Source organism: Microcebus murinus, chromosome 16 (genome assembly GCF_040939455.1).
Source record: "Microcebus murinus isolate Inina chromosome 16, M.murinus_Inina_mat1.0, whole genome shotgun sequence".
In the NCBI taxonomy this organism is placed as follows: domain Eukaryota; kingdom Metazoa; phylum Chordata; class Mammalia; order Primates; family Cheirogaleidae; genus Microcebus; species Microcebus murinus.
Window position 1 is genome coordinate 45344761 of NC_134119.1, and position 14024 is coordinate 45358784.

The following is a 14024-nucleotide window of genomic DNA, read 5'->3' on the forward strand; positions in this document are numbered from 1 at the left end:
GAACCTTGGAAGGAAACACATTTCCTCTGTCTGCTGTCCTGCATGGTGGCAGCTAAAAGCCTCTGGACACTCAAGGCCTCCCAGAGATACTCAGACAACTTGTAACAACCCTGACCACGGTGAACAGGGAGGGGGGTGGCCTGCTTTCCAACACCCCAGGGGAGACAGAAAGAGAGAGAGAGAGAGAGAAGGAACAGTGCTATCAACCACATCGTAAGGGAAAAATCTTTGCAAATGTACTCTTTAAAACGAGGATATAAATTAAAATGGCTTCGAGCAATTTTTGCTGTTGCAAAAGCTTTTGGTTATTTTCTTTCCTTCTCCTTTCTGAGAGATATGACAAAAGTTCCTTAACCGTCCTCCCTGGCGAGTCCCTGTGCGTTACACCCACACGTCAGGATTCAAGTTCTCAGAATGTGGGATCCACTGTGAACTGTGAACCCCGCCAACGTGCTTCAGAATGACAGCTTTCAAAACACACCCTATCATCTCCCGCTCACACATCCTTTAGCAAACAGCCAGTGCGGAAGACTTTGCAGGGCTTCCCCCCCTCTGCACTCAAAGGTCCAAAGTCAGAGCAGGGCGAATGGAGGCAGAGCCTCTGGCGGGCATCTCGGGCCCGCCCTGGCACGAAGGCACATTGTCCTTGACTTTTTTTCTTGTTATGTGTTTATCTCATCAGGAGTCAAGTGTGTGTTAATATCGGTACATTTAGACAAATAAATTCAAGTATCTGTGAAACCAATCCCTGGCCTCCCTCTCAACCCAGCCTTTCGGGTTGTATGTTTTCACAAACACCTTTAACTCGCTTAAAGAAACTTTTCAAACCCTGATCGCAAATAAACCCAAGATTATTAGAAACTTAAGAACTAGGGAACGTGATTTTGAAACGTCCTGCTTCCTTGCTGCCTAAGCAATTATCTGCTGCCGAAGCAGTTAATTGCACTTCTGGTCATCCCGGAGGATTTCAACAAAATCCGAGCAGCAGGGCTTGTGCTGGGGAAAGCATGCATGCCAATGAGTATGTCCAGAATCCGATCCCTCTGACAAGCAGAAGGAGGCCTCTTGTCTAATTAAATAGTTGGTTCACTTAGTTTCTAGCTAGGAAGAGGAACAAATCACAGCAATCCTAATGAGCACTAGCATCTGCCGTTTCCTCCTAGATGGGAAAAGTGAGCAGAGAAGCCAGCTCCAAGGGAGCCCGTTAGCGCTCACTCCTCACCCCATCCAGAAGCAGTCACATTGGGATTGGAAAAGGGAGAAGGAGTGAGAATCGTTAACATTCACAAAATCCCCACAACGGGCAGGCCAACACACGGCTTCCACTTCTGGAACACCACACACGTGTGGAAAATACCTGCACATTCCAAATCGCCAGGCTCGTAGGAGAAGGTTTATGATTGCTGAGATTCTGGTCCAGTCTTTCCAAAGATGTGGGTCCTCCCTTGGGACCGGGGAGTTCAAAGCTCTGAGGATGGTGGCTGCCACCTCTAAGTGTCCCTGGGGCCACCTCGCCTTCAGCAGTCTGTCCCAGGTGTCGGGCTGTGGGGAACAAAAGACAACAGTGTTGGGAGCCACTGTGCCCCAGCCACGTGCACATCTGGACCCTCAGAGAAAGCCCCACAGGCACCCGTGCGTGCTGCAGATGTGGCGACCTGTGCTGAGTGGTGGGGGGGAAGGAGGGGCGCTGGAGGGGTTGGCGCCTGTCGTTGGTCATCTGTGGGGACCCTGTGTGGGCTCCTGGCCTCCGCCTCTTTGTACTGTGGCCGGGGTCTCCCCCTCCCCCCATTGCTGCCCCACTCCCTCTCCCGGGGTCCTCGGGGCGCCTTTACCTGTACTGGTTCTCCGTGGCCCTGCTCTCGGCTCGCTCTGGGGCCCAGGAGTAACTGTCCGCCGCGCTCTGGGGCTTCTTCTCCTTCTTCTCCTCCTGCTTCGCCCTCCGTTTACGGTAGACCAGCAGCCCTAGAGCCAGAGCCAGCAGAAGCAAGATGGCCACCACGGTGCCCAGGATGTAGAACAAAAGCAGCTTTTGCCCGTCAGTGCCGTCATCGCTTTGTGTGGCCACGAAATCCCCATCTGCAGAGTCACGGTGGCCAGTGGTGGCCGTCGGGTGGCGGGTGCTGGGCTCCATCGAGACGCCAGGGGGCCCACTGGGAGCCAACATCTCGGGCAGGGCAGAGGTGAGGGGGCCGTTGGGTGGGAGGGAAGGCCTGCTGGAGGTGGGTGCTGCCTCAGAGGTGCCCTCAGGGCCCCTGGTGACACTGGGCGTTGCGGCGGGGGCCAGGGTGCTCCCCTCTCTCTCTCCCTTGTCCTCCTCCTGGGAAGGCCCCGCCAGTGGTCCCAGGGACGCAGGGCCCATGGTGCAGGAGACCCCGTCGGGGGCCAGCTCCCAGCCCGGCAGGCAGCCGCAGCGGAAGGAGCCCTGTGTGTTGAAGCACAGGCTGTCACAGGGGCTGTCCCCAGGGCCCGCACACTCGTCCACGTCCTGGCACTGGGTGCCGTCCTCCCCGGCCAGGACGTAGCCCTGCTCGCAGGAGCAATGGAATGAGCCGTCGGTGTTGGTGCAGCCCTGGGCGCAGGGCGAGCGGCCAGGGGCGCACTCGTCCACATCCCGACAGGCCCCATCTCCAGAGCCGCCCGGCTCGTAGCCCACCCAGCATTCACAGCGGAAGCCCCCAGGGGTGTTGACACATTCCTGGGCACAGGGGCCGTCCCGGCACTCGTCCACATCCACACAGCCCAGCTGACTCGAGTCCAGTTGGAAGCCTTGGGGGCAGCGGCATGCGTAGCTTTTCCCCTGAGGATCAGGGACACATACGGCCTCCCCGCTGCACGGGCTGGAGCTGCAAGGGTTCCGGGAGGCGCAGGTCACTAGGTCGTCTAGCAGCCGGAACCCCGGCCGGCAGCCGCAGCGGAAGGAGCCGTCGCCCCCCTCGAAGCACTCCTGCTGGCAGCCCCCGTTGTTGAAGTCGCAGCCGTGCTTGGGGCTGACACAAAGGGGGCCCGAGCTGCCCCAATCAAACACGTCGGGGTCCTTCTCCTTGCACAGGAAATAATGGCTCGTAGTCTCGTCCCCGTCCCCACAGGTCACATCAGCCCCAGAGGCAAAAGGCACAGTGTCCAGGGAGGAGCTGACAGCCTGGAAGGGGGTGATGTAGGTCACCTGGCCTGGGCCCCCCAGGGCCAGGGGCCGGCACATGCCTTTGAAGCTGAACTTGCACACGAAGCCCTCGATGTTACTTCCGGGCGAGCCGGGGCTCCCACATGGGCCCTCTGACCACTTGGGGAGGCGGCCGGCGGGGGGCGGCACGGACAGGTCCAGTAGCAGGGACACGCAGCGCTTGGAGATGCACGAGCTCCGGACCTCCTTGTGCCAGTTGGCGTAAGGCGTGTCCCCCCCGCCGCCCACCCAGCTAAAGCCCTTCAGCGGCAGGCTGGGGTCCAAGCACTTGCCCTTCTCTCGGTGCAGCCCGATCCAGAACTTGCCCATCCTCACGGCCAGGGGTTCCTGCAGCAGACGCAGGAGCTGGGCCAGGGCTTCCCGGACGTGCTGGGCCTCCTCCTCGCTCTTCACTGTGGCCAGGTTGCCCCCCTTCTGGCTGCAGTTGCTCTGGGCCTCGGCCGCGCTCAGCTTGCCCCAGTGGGCTGTGTAGCAGGCGGTCCCCGCGCAGACCACGGGGTCCCTGTCGTCTCCGGCCCCAGCCCAGGGCTGGCCCAGGAACAGCAGCAGCAGCAGCAGCGGGCCGGTGGCCATTCCACCTCTGCGTCCGCCTCGGCGGAGGTGATAACAGCGACTGGAGCGTCTATCTGGGTCCCCAGCTGTGCCCTGAGGGGAGCCGAGGGCTGAGCGGCAGCTGCTCCAGCACAGAGAAGGACACAGAGGCTGCTCACGTCCCCCTGACCCAAGGCGCATCCTGTGCTGTTGTATTTCTTATTTCTCACCGGATACTGGGGCTTCCTGCAATGAATGGTTTTCTGACTCCTGTTGCCTTCATCACGGTTTTGTTGTTCATAAAAGGAGCCAGGCAGCTTTGCCGGGCCCCTGGCTCAGCGCTGTGGAAACGCAGTGGCGTGGAGGAAGACGGGACAGCTCCGGGACACCGCCTGCTTTCCTCCGGTTCCGTGTCTCTCCCATCCGCAAGAGGAACCGAAACGGCTAGCTACTGAGCGAGCAAAGACATTGGGGGCTAGGAACTTGAGACAGCTCACTTAGCAACCCATAATAAAATTCCCTTTTGGTTTGCAAAAACAGAAAGGGGGGGAAAATTCTGAGACTTAAGACACAAGGCCGTGGATGGTTATAATTTCCAGCCTTTTTTAGAAGCAAACTGGATTTTTCTTTTGCCTATCTCATGTTCCCCTTGTTGGCTTTGGGAGTCTTTTTTCTTTTATTCCCCCCATCATGAACTTTAAATAGATAGTCAGTTTTTAAATAGGAACCGGGCCGTGGGAATGTCTGGGTTGCTAACACAATGCCAAGCTCTCTGAGAAATTAAACCAAATTGGGTGAAATTTGGCAGTTTTCAGGATTTCAGAGTGCAAATATTGCATTGTGAGGTGGCAGGGTCACAGAAAGCACCAAAAAGAAAAGAAAACAAAAATGTCTCTGGTGTCACGGCCCTGGGTTTGCAGGCCTGCCTCCCCCGGCAGAGAATTACTGGGAAGGGCCAGAGTTCTGGGCAGGGAATGAAGATCAGAGCCACTGCAGGCCTCCTGGGACACCACGACTCATCAGAAGCCTTCAAATCAAAGGGTTCCTTTCCTGCAGCCACAGACATCTGCTCGTCGGGGCTGCTTTGGGTTGGGGTCCCTCACAAGGAGACCCTGAGACAAGGATCTGGGGTGGGTAGTTTATTTGGGAAGGGAAGTGGAACAGGTGAGGAAGGAGCTGGCCCATGACAATTTGCAGAGCAGGCAGGTGGCCCAGGGACTGCTAGAGCCACAGCCACACCTCAGCGCCAGGCAGCTCTCCGGCAGCTGGTTGTGCTTCTCTCTAAATGGGTCTTGAGGTCTCTCTCAGCAGGGTGGCTATAAGCTCTAGCCCTGCCCACCTGGCCAGGTGTACCTCTCACAGGAAGCCTGTGCATACAGGTGGACGCCTTTGTGGCTCTGGTCTGACCCGTGTGCAGTTGACGCCTACTACGATAGCCAGTCTCTAGAGAGACCTGGCAGAGGAGAATTATGCTCAGGTGAGTCGGTCAGGTGGGACATGGGGAGTTGAAACAAGAAAACACGGGAAGTAACAGAAGCAGCATGTCACTTACAGGGCCCAGAGAGGAGATGGAGGCCCCCCTCAACCGCTCAGAGGCAGCGGGAAGTGGGGAGCCATCGGGATGCTCAAGCCCAACCAACAGGTAGCGAGCAAAGGGGAAGAGAGAGGGACCGCCTGTATTGGGGTTCAGGGCTTTCCCAAGCAGGTTCCCTTGGGGACATAGGTTCGGCACGGGCAGGGGCAAGCTCCATGGGGTTCCACTGTGACTGAGAGGTGGCATCGTGGCATATCTGGGCAGTCCACGTGGGGAGCATCAGCCAGGCTGCATCCAGCTGTCCCACAGGTTGCTGGTCACCAGGAGGCGGCTGCATAAGGCGGATATTATATCTGGACCAACCACGCTGAGGAACCGGGAGGAGACAGAGACAGAGAACTGGAAACTCTGTCAAGGGCGCTGAGCCCTGCTTCTGGTAGGAGATGGTCCAAATTCCATTCAAAATGGATGCCAGGGCAACTACAGTTATAAGAATTTACTGCACGGGGCAGCTATTTGGCGCCTCTGGTCTGCTGGCAAGGCTGGATACACCAGAGGAAATGCTCGGGTGGAGAGTCATAGGGCACTGCCACTGGGCGTGACACCAGCAATTGTCGTGCCAGCCTCCAAGAGATGTGAGTTGGGGTGTCAGGGGGCTAGGAGCTCGCTGGCTCCCTGCCTCCCCACCCTCCCCGGTAGGTAGGGTGCCCACCCCAGACTCCAGCTGGAAACTGCTCAGAGGATGCGCCTCAGTCCTTTGGGACCCTCTCATGGAAGCCACAGTGTCCTCCCTGCACTCCTCGGAGGTCCTATGAAGGTCCATCCATGCATCCCTCCAGCAGCCCTTAATATAGGTCCTACTATGCGCTGAGCTAGGAGCTGGACTCCAGGAGGGAACTACTGCCCCACCATCCTCAAAGTCTATCAGAGTGGAAGATTTGAACAAGTCGCGGCATTGATGTTTCACTGCAGGCAACACGGGGAGGAGTCCAGGGTGTTTGGAGAGGTCATTGCAGGGTCGTGACCTGCTTGGGGAGTAGGCAGTTAGGAAAAGCTCCTCTGGGGAAGGAAAATGATAAAGCTGGAATCTGGGTAGCTAAAAGGTGGGATGGTGTCCAGATGGGGGAGCAGCTCGTACCAAGGACAAGGGCGTGGGTGCAGGACTGGAAGACTGCAGAGGGGGAATGGCGGGGGGAGCACGCAGGGGAAGGGGAGTCCTGCAGCCCAAATGATGAGGGTGTGGGGCTATGTTCTGAAATCCGTGGGGAGGTGCTGAGGGCAACGTGAGCCCTGCATGTACAGTGTGAACCCCAAGTGCTGTGGGGGGACCACTCAGCAGGTGGCCACAGGTTCCCAGGCCCAGGGACAGCAACTTGGACTGGGCTGGCCCCTGGGTTAGAGGCCACCGATTGAGGAGGTGCTGAAGGTCCAGGTCAGACCGCTGTTGGTGCCGGGTAGAGCAGGGTGGAGGGCACAGGGGCAGGTGTGCAGAAGGACTTCCCCACCAGAGCTGGGGAGGTAGCCAGGGGTGAGGGAACGTGGGAAGGCTGGTGTCCTGGCTCCCGGCCAATGTAGCTGGCCATACATTTGGGCTTGGTGAGGGTCAGTGTTGACCCCTACCTGGGAGCAGCTATATTTCTCAACATTTATTCACAGGCAAATGACTCCCGAACATTCTATGAAAACTCTCTGGCAGGCTTGGCTTTGGGCTGTGTGCAGCCAGCGTCCACTCAGAGGGGAGCCTGTCTTCGGGTCTAGCCCTTTGTCTGTGCAGCTCAGGGCTAGATTCCTCAGCTAACTTGAGATCTGCAGGATCGCCCAGCCTGCTGCTTACTTGGTGTTCATACGGGCTGCATGAGTGACTTACAGCTTGTTAGCCACTCTGACTCCCAGATCTTTGTCAAGGTATCTTCTTTAGCTATCAGTTCTTCTTCCATGTGGGAACTTTCAAATCAACTACACTTTGACCAAGTATTGACATCTTAAAGGAGAAAATGAACTAGCAAGAAGAATGCTCAGTTTATTCATCCATTAACCTAGGAAGCATAATATGAATATTGGTAAAACACCAACTGTGAGAAAGGCCATAGAAAATGCAGGAACTGCCCTGCCCTGGCATTTTTGGATTCTACTTCCCTTATTTCTAGTACCCTGGTTAATGCAGCCGTGGGTCTCACCTCCCTCCTCTGTAAATAAGGAGGTGAAGACTGAGCCTCTGGACACCTTTCTTGTTCTAACATTAACAACTGTGAAATCACACTTTGTTCCCCCCTCTGGAACTGGGGGAGAGAGCGGGCACTGAGGCTTCGACATACCACAGATGCAACCAAATCTCTGTCTGAACCACAGGTATGCAATTTCCTCCAAAAATGACCCACCGAGTGTAAAAAATACAGGACAGTTTCCTACTGGTTATGACCTCTCTCCATGTCCCCCGTGTCTTCTGATTTGCTCCCCGTCCCTTGATCCTTTGGCTGCTGCCTGCTGAGCTGGGCTGGGTTAATTCACCTGGACCACTCACAGCTGGATGTCCAGGTCCAGGTCACCCCAGCTGTCCTCTCCTGAGGACACCAGTGGGGCATGCTCCTCAGAGAAGGTGACAAGGGAAATGAGGCACGACGCATGAGCTCAGGGGCAGAGAGAGAACTCTCTCTTCCTGGGTGGGATTTAGTGGAGTTTTATGTAGTATTTAATATGGTCTGAATGCAAACTTTGAGGCACTTCTGCACCCCACACAGTAAATTCCCCTGGGTGGTGATTGATCACATTGTATTTGGAAAGCAGATTGTATTAAACCCCTCCAACGACAGATCCCTAAACAACAGGAACCAGCAGCTGGAAGACTGAAAGAGCTTTCCTTGGCAGATCTTTGGACGGAAGCTGTGCCAGGTGTTCTAGAACCATGGCAGGCCTAACAGCATGGTGTGTGCCTGAGCCATGGCCCCAGACTCTCTAATTGAACTCTGGAGTCTTAATGAGTACTCCGAGCTTTCTTTTTAAATTGCCTTAAAAATTTACTTCGCATTATGCCAGGAATGGAATGTTCTGATTTCAAATATGGGGAGAGTATAAGCTTGATTGTTTGGGAGCAGACTAATTGGTTTGTGGATCATTCAAGCATCCAGCTTCTCAGGTTTTTTTTTTTTCCTCTAAACTAAAAATTGAATGAAGGAAGATACATGAAGTACACTGCATTTTTCTTGGGACAACATACAACAGGTACTCAATGTATATCGGTTTGTTCCCCCATTTGTTCATTGACTCAGTCAATGTAGATCGAGCACCTACTATGCACTGGGCTGCTCTGCACATTGAGGGGGAGGAACTTGGGTTTGGTGCCGTATGAGCTTTGTAGCAGGCAGCAGGGGCCGAGGGACAAGAGGATGGGGGACTTCACTCAGCTAGAGCGCTGCTCTCTCGCTGAGTGAAGGATGAGTTCCAGAGCTGGCCCAAGTAAGCAGGGGACACCAGCCATCTGAGATGGTCAGGGTGTCCCAGAGAGGAGGACGTGCATTCCACCGGGCCCGTGGGTGGCCAAGCTGGGGGCAGAGCACAAAGCGGGTGCAGATTGGAGACATAGGAGTTGGAGGAAACAAGAGGGTGATTCATTTGCAGAGAATTCGAAACTAATAATACTAATGAAAAGGCAGTCTTCTTGGTATTATCTTTTAATTTGTCTTTTTTACTTTTGCCAAGTCCCAGCAATTCTAAACAAGGTCAATGATAAAATTCTCCTCCCCCTAAAAAAGCTTTTACTGGTCTAAGTTCTAAACACTGTGGTCATCACTGTTGTTTTAATAACATATATAAGCTTCAGGTTAGCACCTTTTAATTGCTTATTCTATTTTTTTATTTCGGCATATTGGGGGGGTACAGATTTTAAGGTTTCAATAAATGCCCTTTCTTCCCTCCCCCCACAAGTCTGAGTTTCCAGCGTGACCATTCCCCAGATGGTGCACATGTCACTCATTATGTATATACCCGCCACCCTCCCCCCTCCCACCTGCCCAATACCTTGTTACTGTAGTACCTATGTGTCCACTTAGGTGCTGCTCAGTTAATACCAGTTTGCTGGTGAGTATATGTGGTGCTAATTGCTTATTCTTTAATAAACATTGTATTCTTCTCAGAGGTTAATGTGGAGAATTCCCACCCTTTGAGCAGGTCTCAGCCTACGTGGACTAAACCATCCACCGTCCTTTGAGAGCAAGTTCATGGTAGTCAGGGATCTCTCAATTCACTTGGTCTCTTGCACCTGTGATTTCATGTATTTCTGGGTTTATAACAGGAGACTTGCCATGAATCGTGATGGCACAAATGTTGTAAAGGGAATGAAATACAACTGGGTTCACTTTGGCCCCATCACTCTATGTGATCGCTTGGAGTTCTTGTGTTCAAAGTTTAAAACAGGGAAACAGAGCAGAGACTGTGAGACCTGATGTTTTTGTTTGTTAAGTGCAAATTTTCGTTTGTTCATGAGGTATGTAACTGAATTTGGATAACATTTTTTTTTAAACTGAAATTTCTCCTTTTCTAATCATTTGCCTTAAAACTTTAAAGAAAAACAAATTTAGGAAAAATCGTTAGCATTGATTTTGACATGATTATTTCTGAAAGCCACTCTGTTGTACAGAGGTGCAGGTACTGCAGGGGCTACGCTGGGCACAAAGATGCCAGGCATGCTGCAGGCAAAGCCATTCCGTGACACACGTCTCATATGGGGGCAGCTTGTAGGGCATCCACCTGTCCTGCAGGAAAGGGATAGAATAGGCACTGGGCTCCGATCCCGTTCTGCCACTTGTTAGCTGTGTGACCTTAGGCAAGCTACTGAACCACGCTGTTCACTGTTGTGTGGTACAGCAGTCTGTGACCGCTTTCCTCAGCTGTCTCTGCATCTCAGGGGGTTTTGTGAGGACTCAGGTATGAGTTCATACCCGAGAAAAGTGCCTGGCAGGAGATGTGAGTTACTATCACATGAGGAGCCTGCAGAGTGGACACCACCAGCTCCAGCAACTCAAACTGGGGCCTCGGTCCGTTGCTGCCTTTGGTACTGGGCCAATCTGCAGTCAAACAAAGACTGAGGCCTTTGTCTCCTAGTTTACAGAACAGGGAGAATAACAGTCGCAATGCCATCGTGCTGCCGGAAGGATCAAGTTAGATGAGATAGTAGTTGGCAGTGCTTCCTGTCAGGGCTGCTTTGATTGCAATGCCACGCTTCTAGGACTCATCCCCACCGGGGCCAAAACGACAAGGAGCAGAACCCCTATTGTATTTGCTGGAGACGCGAAGCCTTTATTTTTCAAAGACTTCCCTGACTTTAGAGTCTTTGTTTGGATCCTCAGTTGGGTAAACATTCATCTTAGAGCATTATTGATTTTTCCACTTTTAGCAAATAGTCTTCTAGCCTAATTAATCATGCACAATATTTATAGAAAACTCGACTGGGCCGAACGCTGTTTTTAAGGTTAACTCGTGCTCACCTCTTGACACGGGCTTTGATAAGCAAAGGCCATTCATCAGCCTTCGGAAAGAGAGAAATCAGGAAGGGGAGCAGAGTTTTCAGCAGGATCCTTTTACGCATTTAATCTCCAGCGACAGCTGTGCGTGTGGAATACAAGCTTCTAAATCATGCCCACGTGGCCGGCGGGGATGAAATGCAGGTTTTGTTTGGCATTTATAACATTCTCGGTGGTTCCAGTAAGTTGTCACAACAAATTTAGCCCTATTTAGACAATATAATTTGATAGAAATAAAAATGATCTATTTGGCCTCACATGCCAAGATTTGATTCTCCATAAAAACGAGAACAATAGTGTAATGGTTCTTTGAAAAGAGGCCGTGTAAGTTGAATAGCTAGACCTGCTTTTCAGAGAACATTTAATTTCCTTTGGGAAGCTGATGGGGAGTCCCGGAGATTCCTGAGAAGTAGAAGTGAGATCTGGAGAGGCAGACATTACAAACATCTGCTGAGAACCTTCCAGGAGTGGTCTAGACCCGCACCTACCCAGGAACACTTGGGGCAGGGGACTAAGGCTGCCCCTTGTAACTGGGAAGACTGCCTCAGGGCACGAGGGAAATCTGTGTGTCAGGACACTGCCTTGGCCTTGCCTGGTCTCTGTGGGCATTCCCAAGCTCCACTCCCAAGCACAAAATGCGAATAACAACTCCTATCTTCTGCAGTGTGGTCACTAGTCAAAATGTGCCACTTACAAGCCTTTGTGCAAGTATCTTTTATCTCTGGGCCTCGGTTTCCTTACATGTAAATGGTATCACCTCCCACAGAGACACAAGGATAAAATGAGATGACTTAGTGAAGCGTTTGACACAGTAAGTGCCATGGTTGCTATGAATTAGCTGCATTAATACAGTCTCACATTTGCTACATAGCAGTTCTAATGATCATGGTTATTATTTTTGCCCCGGTTGATTCTCGGGGAGGTGATCACCAAGAACACCCCAGCAAGAGGAAATGTCTGGCATGTCCTAAGTGGCCAAACCCTCCCAAAGACCCAGAGACGGAGCATTGCTCCACAGCACCCTCCCAATGCACAAGGAAGAGCCACCGCCTGCTAAAATGGGGAACCAGGGGGCATGGGTGGGGCACACATCCAGTCTGCCCCTGGGGAAAGTGACAGAGAAAAGTCCTTATTAGTTAGGCTTTCCAATCCTAACTGGTTCTCTAAGATGTGAAGGCGGATTGACCCTTTGATGCCAGACACCAGCACCGGAAGCTGCTGTGCTGGTGGGGGTCGAAGTAGAGACACCAGGGCGTGCATGGGCTCCGCTCCATTCCTGGCTGATTCCACTAATGTCTCTGTGCGTGTGTGCATCTATCTGCCCATAGTGGGGCTTATTTGTCTAATTTTATTTCACCAGTCACCACATTTCATCATCCAGTTTCATTTCCCATAAAAGCTCAGGATTATGTCTAGTTTGCATCTGAAACTATGAATCACACTCTCCACACCCTACCTTTCCCCAGCCCTGCAAGCGCAGCATTCCTCCTCGCAGGACACGTGCCTATTTCCTCGGGCACCCTGGTTTATCTCGTCCCCCTTTTTTCGGTTCTTTCTAGAAGATACACGTTGGAAAGTGATCTGCCGGCTGCTCTGGAAGAACATGACAGTGCTCTTCAAGGGCTCCACCGTCACAACTGGCGTCTCCCCAGCAGGGTGCCACTCCCAGTTGGTGAAACAGGTGAAGGCAAAGTGTCACCACGATTGCCAGGAGTCGGCCTCTTCATCTGGGTGAGGCCAACTGCCAGCTCCCAGGTTGGGTCCAGGTCTTCATCACTGAGTATTAGACCTACACCCTGTTCTTAATTATTGCAGTGAATTGTCATATTTCAGAAGTGTGAGATTTTACAGAAATATCTGGACTTCTGGCTTTTCTTGAAAAATCAAAGTGTCTGGCAATGCCAGCTCCCACTCTGACTTGGCAATCAGCAGCCCCCAGCACCCTCCTCTGTGCCACCAGCTGGCTCCCATGGCCCTGGGAGCCTCGACTTCACCAAGTGCCTATCCACTCAATAGCCCATGTGCCTTCATGGAAAGCCACAGTAGTTCTTCAGCGGGAAGTTACCCAGGGCCTATGCAGGGTGTGTGCGCATTTCTCTCTTTATAAAGCAGGTGTGGAGACTTCTTCTAATTACAACATCTTATGAACTCTTAAAGCTTCTCCAACAGACGCCCCTCCGATTCTTCCTAAGAGATGCTCCATTGCGTATCTGCTGCCAGAGAACGCGCTGGGAGCCTCCCCTAGCCAGGGGCAAACATCCAGTCTGCTCAATGACAGCGTTTCCATGCCCTGGCCGACCCCTGGCTTAGGAGGGACAGATGACACAGGCTAAGCTGTGTGGTATAAGGAAAACTTTCCAGGTGGTTCTGGGAAAGTCCCCCTTGCTCTTAAACAGAGATTGGAGGAAAGGTCAGCCCCTCCTCCCAATGATCTCCGGAGGGCGAGTTTGCAAAGCTGCTGGGTCAGGACGAGCCGGCTCAGACAGGTGAGTGAGCGGAAGGAAAGAGCCCGGGTACTCAGAGCCCTCCTGGAACTATGGGACGAGCCAAACCTGAAATGATGCCACCTGGCACTTCTTAGATGAAATTATTAGCATTCTTATAGTTTGGTTGTTACTGACAGCCAAAAGCATCTCTCCAGACTTCTGAGTCCTAAAAATTTCACTCCATGCAACAAGAGGTCTTGAAGTCCTCCCCAGGTCTGTAGATCTTTGGTTTGTTTGCCGAATCAGACTTGCACACGATAGTTTACGGGGCCAAACTCTGCTTTTGCATACACACCCCTTCCCCCATTGTTGGAAGACAACAAGAGAGAAGAGTCTTCTAGCCAGGCTGTGTTTCTGGTGGGAGAATGGACCCCCGGTGCTGACCGAAAGAGGCAGCTGCCTGTACCCTGCAGGTGTTCCAGGTGGTGGCTTGGCACAGCTGGCCACCACACACAGGGGAAGCCTGGCTTCGTGTCTGTTTGTCCCTACTGCAGCAGCCTGCACCGCTGCACCCTGGCATCCAGGGAGAGCAAGAGTGGTAGACGGCACAGACAAGGCAGTGGACAGACGTGCCCGAGCTGGCTGGGGACCTGGCATCTACACCCATGTTCCTGCACCGTCACCTTCCTCTTTCCCATGGGAACAAAGTGGGTGGCGAGAAGCAGGGTGAGACATTTGGCCACTTCAGGCCCCAACACGCTGGAGCCGTTGCACACTGGCGCTCGGAGCAGGCTGCATCCTTTGCTTGTTCAGGATGAAACGCGGTGCTGTTGCCT

General features: G+C 53.0%; 1 protein-coding gene across 1 annotated transcript; it reads right to left on the reverse strand.

Annotated features, from left to right (window-relative positions):
* Positions 1–1422: 1422 nt before the first annotated feature.
* On the reverse strand, positions 1423–4579 carry CD93 (CD93 molecule). Its single transcript, XM_012739206.3, has 2 exons — positions 1833–4579; positions 1423–1542 (listed from the first exon to the last, which is right to left on the reverse strand). The coding sequence occupies exons 1-2, from the start codon at positions 3911–3913 to the stop codon at positions 1518–1520; spliced, it is 2106 nt and encodes a 701-aa protein (XP_012594660.2). The 5' UTR covers positions 3914–4579; the 3' UTR covers positions 1423–1517.
* Positions 4580–14024: the final 9445 nt, after the last annotated feature.